This window comes from Sprattus sprattus (assembly GCF_963457725.1).
Source record: "Sprattus sprattus genome assembly, chromosome: 5".
Taxonomy (NCBI): Eukaryota; Metazoa; Chordata; class Actinopteri; order Clupeiformes; family Clupeidae; genus Sprattus; species Sprattus sprattus.
In genome coordinates, this window is record NC_137924.1 from 8743439 (window position 1) to 8750221 (window position 6783).

The following is a 6783-nucleotide window of genomic DNA, read 5'->3' on the forward strand; positions in this document are numbered from 1 at the left end:
AATATTATAGTCAGAAATGTGCTAATACAATTTATGAATAATATATGATTTCACAGATTGTTTTCCTATCAAAGTCAAATGTATTTATACTGTAAAGCACATTTCAAAACAACTCCCATTGACCAAAGTTCTAGGAGATGCATGGGAGAGCATGTGCCAGACCACTGCAGGGCTCCCTCCCCCCCATGTGACTGGCATAGAAGGACAATTGGAGTTTTTGTCCTCTTCCTTCTGGTCTAATTAAAGTGCAACATTAATGTTGTGACAAAAGGACAGGGTCACACAACTTCATAACTATAGCGTCAGCTGTGTGAAAAGTCTGTTCAGTTGTTTTTCAGGGTCAATTGTTTCTGCATGCAATGTTTCTGTTCTCAATTACATTTTCAACGTACATTTAATTAGGCGAGAAGTGTAAACATAGATTTGTGGGTTTTTTTTTTTTTTTTTTACATAAAACAAATCCATTAAAGTATGTAAAAAACATATTTCTTGACATACAGCCTCCTCTGGATGTGTTATGTAGTTACATGGTGTGGCCACATCCAGTTATAGCCAGATGAGCTAACGTGGGAAGAAAAGCTTATGAATGAAAGTGATGGAGCTCACGGTATGCAGAGACCTCAATTTTCTGCCAGGCGGCCTGTCCAACAAAAATAAACTGGCCATCCTGGCTGAGATACACTCAAATGTGATTGGCTCCTAGTCCAGTGTAACAGGGCCGAGTGGACATAAGCCTCAGACTCCGGGCCTGGGACCAGCAGTGTATAGCTTGCCTGACTGGCCGGGTCTTGTCTCCCCCCACCTCCCCCCTCTCCATAAGCTTTTGTTGTTTCAGAAATTCCATCTCAGTTGGGTCAGGGTTATGCTGCAGAAACTGTAGCTCCGGCTTTCATCACAAATCAATTCATGTCTGTAAGTAATGGGTTTGGTCAACTCACACAGATGCCCTTGTGTCTGAAGCAGAGTTCAGTAGCCTATGCACATTACTCTAACACATAATTGGCAAGTTAACTACAATGTTCACTGAAATTCATTCTATATTCCTTTCCGAACTATGCATGATATTAGGAATGAAATGAATGTTTCATTACATTTGAATAAATGTTCCTATAATGAAAGCAGACTCTAGAGGATAAATTGACCAATACTCTTCGTGCTGCACAATAGCTCTGTGTGTTTTTTGTTGTAGAGTGCCAGAGTGATTTAAAGCTGCTGACAGCACCAGACGCTTACATTGCAATCAGCCCTCGCTGGCTCTCTCTCTCCCCACCATTTGTATGGGATGGGCACAGCCTGTCTGCCTGCTCTGGACACTGCCTGCCTGCCAGTCACAAAGGGCATGTATTCATGTTGGGGATTTTTAATATTCCCTTCCTTTTATAAGTTTTCTACCATTACTCTTTATTTTTCTTCAACTTCTGAAGAAACTTATTTTTAAATCAAAGACAACATGAGAAAGACGTATACTAATATTACATAAGTAATACTGATATTGTTATGCTTGGTGACAAGAGAAATGTGTTACAGCGTTCCATCCTCATGGTCATCAGCAGTCTGATTATTTCCATCGTCAGACCACGCTCCCGATATCTAACCCTCGTTTGGGATCCTATCTGATAAAAAAACAGCTTTGTGTGTCCTTTCAGTCCAAACACAATCATAAATGTGTCACAGAATCAAAACTGGGCCACATTCTTTCTGTAATGTGAACCAAGCCTTTGACATGCAGCCAGGAGGGGCCAGACTCAAAACTTGAACCCTATAATTCAACAGTGCTGATAACCTCACTTCCCAATACCTGAAAAGAAGTGCAGGTTTAGGTTTAAAGCACCCTTGATATGGCTATTTTCCAGGTCCAAGGATACAAATTCAACTCCATTCAATACATGACCGCGCTTTTCGCAACACAGGTTACATTACACTAATTGAATCCATTCTCAGTATTGAACATGCTACAATGTATAAAATGTCTACTATTGTCTTGATTATTATTATTATATCATAAGTGTCTGTGACATGCATGTTACAGTAGGATCAAACCCCACTCTAGCAGGACATGCACGTCAACTTATGCTCCAAACTCTGAAATATTTCTGAAACCGCCTTACTTAGTATAGATGTAGCCTATATAACTAAACACATAAATAAACAGAGACGTGAAAAAACCTTACTTATATACATCTTGCCAAAGGAGGAAAAATATGTATAAACAAAACATATATCTATATATCTATATATATATATATATATATGTGTGTGTGTGTGTGTGTGTGTGTGTGTGTGTGTGTGTGTGTGTGTGTGTTTCCCTAAACCTACCAGAAGCGATGTGGACGACGTCTGTAAACACATGTGTTTGGTCACCGGCTCTATTTTGTCTGTAGAAAACTCTGGTGCCTCTTTCAATGTGACTGTTTTGTTAAACAGAACAAACTTTCGCATTCGTTTACAGCAACTGTAGGCTACCAACGGTCAACCAAACACAAATTGGAGATTAATAAGTCTATTATAAGTGAAGCAATCTGAGGCTGTATCAATTATGAACTATATGTTATAATGTAATACATCTACAAAACCGTGCCACTGCAGTTGTGAATAGCCTTATTATTTCATCCGACTGACCGATCGAAAGTGTTATACTAGATATACGATGTTGCGAACCGGCACCAAAACGGCCCAGGACAACGCCCATATTTTAGCGGATTACAATATAATCACCTCAGCTGGTGCGCTTCTCCCTGTGGACCAGAATACTAAACCAAGTAGCATAGCCTAGCTAGCTGCTCTGCTAGTTAACTGCAATGTTTCAATGCATTATCCAAGTCCAAAGTGACAGATATTCACCTGAACGTTATTTATATTGTCTTCGTATTTTACCAGTGTTATTCTACGAGGAATGTTTTGTTTTCACTCATCGGCACTTTCCGGAATGTGTGCCGAAGCTCGTTTTTGTTCGCTCTTCTGCCTCATCTTCTATTATTGTCACTCCACCTCTCCCCAGACTGCTTTATGTCTGGCTGTTCCGAGTCGTCAACACGCGTGCGCCATCGCCATGTTGGCAAGCACTCCTCCCCCTTTAGTCTCGTCACAGGCACAGACAGCAGGCAACATTACAAGAAGGTGGCCAGTGCTCAGACCCTGGGAGAGTGAGACAGCAAACGTTGGACTATAACAAAGAGGGGACGAAATGGAATAAATAGTGACTTCACAATCAAAACGGACACTTTCTTCTTATCTACCCTGCCAAGGACTGATTCATTATTTCAATGTCTTCTACGCAGTATGTCAAATAATATGACTCAACAGAGCCAGACAATGATGGAGGTATCGTTAACTTAACATTAGTATTGCTGTGTTCTTGTAGCTAACGTTAGCTAGGTAACTGAATGTATATGTATTACTCTTCTAATGTAGTATAGATGCCCTAAGAAGTCTCTCATTGTAAAACGCAATAAGGGGCAATAGCTATGTTAGCTTAAACTTAGCTAGCTACAGTACAGTGTTTTAACGCACATCCCACCAGGAAAGCCAGTGTTATCTAGGAGGCTAGCTGGCTAGTTAGCCCAAGACTCGCTGACAACTGTTCGGTTTACGGTAGCACTATCTGGCTGCTTTGAAGTCTGCATTTATATACTCAGAGTTAGATTCCCTTCACTTAAAGGTGACTGGATACTTAGATTCCCTTAACTTAAAGGTGATGATATACTGAAAGGTTTCCGGCGTATGCGGTATTTAGTCTGGCAACGTGGGATAAAACCACTGTCAAAACGGCAGAACCGGTGTTTACAACTGTAGACTCCCTCTGGATTTTTCGACATGCATCATCCAGACTCTGCAGGAGACACACCAAGCCCAAGAAAAATGGCGCACCCAGCAATTGTCCCTAGAAGGGGTAACGTTTGTAATTCAAGCGGCGGAACCACGTCTGCGTTGTCAACTGTTACTTGCTCTAACAACGCTCTGCCGGCTGATGAATACCACTCATTGATTCAGCCTCACCCATTACCTGTGTCTTCCACTCCTGGATCTCAGCAACCTCCCCACAGTCTCAACATCCACACCCAGTCTACTGTGCCACCTCAGATTCTGCCATCATCCGGAGCGCAGATGAAGAAGAAAAGTGGTTTTCAGATCACCAGTGTGACACCTGCTCAAGTCTCTCTCAGCACCAACAACAGTATAAATGAGGACACTGAAAGCTGCGATGACTTGGATGAGTCTCACACTGAGGACTTGTCCTCCTCTGAGATCATGGATATATCTCTTTCCCGAACGAATGATAAGGGAGCTCCAGAGAGGAGCTCTTCAGAGGAAACGCTCAACAACTTCCATGAGGCAGACACCCCAGGAGCGGTGTCTCCTAACCAACACCCACTCCATCACTCCTTGACCCAGACTCATCCACAGGGTACATTGATGAATGGAAGTGCCCATCACCACAACCACCACCAGGATGCTCATTATCATCACCACTACCACCATATCCATGCCACCCCAGCCTCATCAGCCTCCATCAGTGCCCAGTCAGGCTTCCGTGCGGTGGCTGCCGTGTCCACTGCTGTCACCTCCAGCTCTGGAGCTTTACCAAGTGTTGCCCAGAAAATGCCTTCGAATGTTGGAGGCATCCTTGAAAATGCCTCTGCCAGCACCACTGGTGTGATGGGTCAGCTTTCAGCTGCATCCGTCACAGGAGCTATTGCTGGAGCATTCTCTGCTGTCTCAGGTGCCCCGATTTGTAATGTCAGTTCGAACAATGTTAATAATGTCAGTACGTGGAGTTCAGCCTGTGTGCCTGTTAACGGGGGCATCAGCTCCAGCACCAGCACTAGCAATGTGGTCTTTTCCACTGGTTTGATGAACAGTAGTAGCAGCAACCACAATGTGAACTCGATCCAGCAGCAGTGTGGAATGACTGGGGCAGGGGCCTCTGGTGTTTTGAGGCGGAGTAACAGTGGCCTTACAGGAGTGGCTGGAGCTGTACAGCCCGTCACCACGGGAACCCCAGTCCCTGGCTCTCACACCCAGCCGCAGCAGCAAGCTCCAGCCACAACAAGTTCACGTTTCAGGGTAGTCAAGCTAGACTCTAATTCCGAGCCGTTCAAGAAGGGGAGATGGACATGCACTGAGTATTATGATAAAGAGACCACTTCATCCACCTTTGCCTCGGCCTCGGCCTCCATGGCCCCATTAGAGAATTCCATCAACCATTCAGTGGAGAAGGTGCGTCAGTTTGTGTCTGAGAATGCTGTGGCAGGCTCGGAGCGTGATGATGTGAGCTTGAGCAGCAGCTCTGTCAGCAGCTCTGTGAGTACCCTGAGCCACTACTCGGAGAGCGTTGGCAGTGGAGAGGTGGGTGGTCCCTCTGTCTTACACCAGACGTACCAGCAGCAGCAGCAGCAGCCACAAGACTACACCTCTGTGGCTCCCCTGTGTGTGCAAGGCTCAGTCCCCCACCATATGAAGAACAGCATGGCTCCCTCTCCTCCAGGCAGCATGCAGCAGCAGCAGCAGCAGACATCAACCCATTTAGGAACCCTGTCAACATCAATGGGGCCCTCTTCGGCAGTGTCCCAACAGCACCAGTTGTCATATGTCCAGACACCCCCAGCTCAGTACGTGCCTGGAGTCAGCCAGCAGCACACTGGGTACTCATCTGCACCGCAGTCAGCCCCACCAGTCCAGGTGGCACAGGCCCACACTATTCCCTTCAGCCAGGCATGCACCCAGCCATCTGATTACAGCCAGTCACAGCACCACATCCTCCAGACGTCTGGCCCGGGGTCATCCCAGTCATTCGCCCACCTGCCTGGCATGATGCCACCTGCCTCTGTGGGAGGGAATCAGTTACAATCCCAACCACAGCAGACATCATCACCCCAGATGAGCCAGGCTCCTCCTGCTGTGGCCATGCCTCAGATGCTGCTGGCTATGGCTCCTGGACTCGTTCAAAAGCCTAAAGGCCACCAGCAGCAGCAGCCAGTCGGCACACACGGCCTTGGCATGACCCAGCAACCCTCTGGAATGACAGCAAATCTGCCTGTGTCGAATGTGCCTCCCAATCCATCAAACATTGCCCCGTCCGGCCTGATCCAGAATGGTACCAAGGATGGTGGCACCCGGCCTGTTGCCAGCACTTTGTATGCTACCCTGCCTTCTCTGAGCGCCACATCGCTTGAGGATGCCCAGCGCCTTCTCCTCCAGCACCAGTCCCTGCTCACGCTGGCCGCTGGTGAGCGTGCCTCTCAGACTGGCACCTCCTTGGCCACAGAGGGGAATGGTGGCGTTAATGCCTTAACTTCCTCAGCAAGTCTGCTGAAAAACCTGCCTGTGGATGGAGAGGATGATAGGTAAGACGCTACATTTCTTGAAGTTTATCTGCAGTGCCATTGTCTTCACTGGGCCAGATGAGAGAACCTTTTTGTTGTTGTTGGTTTGTAGGTGATGAAATTGAAGTGCATGGTTAATCTTTAGTTGCATGGAGAAATCCTGTAGTGTCATGTTATTACCAATGCAAGCCTATACGTTAGGCGCTTCACGCTTGGCTAGAAGACAGAATGACTATGCATTTTTATCCATTCAGCAGCCGTATGAATTCGACCAAGAAATGATGATACACCACATAACAGAACTGCAATAATGGTTGTTTGCTGCAGTTGTGATGCCACTAGTTGACCTGCTGGTTGTTGTGGCAGCCTTTGTCTTGTGAGTTGTTTTAGTTTGTGTGGTTAAAAGTGGAGCAGGCCTCGTTTGGAGGTAATATCTCTTTTCAGGGATATAGTGATTAGG

At 46.1% G+C, this 6783-nt stretch overlaps 1 protein-coding gene across 1 annotated transcript; it reads left to right on the forward strand.

Moving 5' to 3' along the window:
* Positions 1-3741: 3741 nt before the first annotated feature.
* Positions 3742-6348, forward strand: LOC308366002 (TSC22 domain family protein 1-like; the record flags this gene model as incomplete). The annotated part of the gene is made up of 1 exon (XM_080839637.1): positions 3742-6348. The coding sequence occupies exon 1, from the start codon at positions 3814-3816 to the stop codon at positions 6346-6348; it is 2535 nt and encodes an 844-aa protein (XP_080695763.1). The 5' UTR covers positions 3742-3813.
* Between the last annotated feature and the right edge of the window lie 435 nt (positions 6349-6783).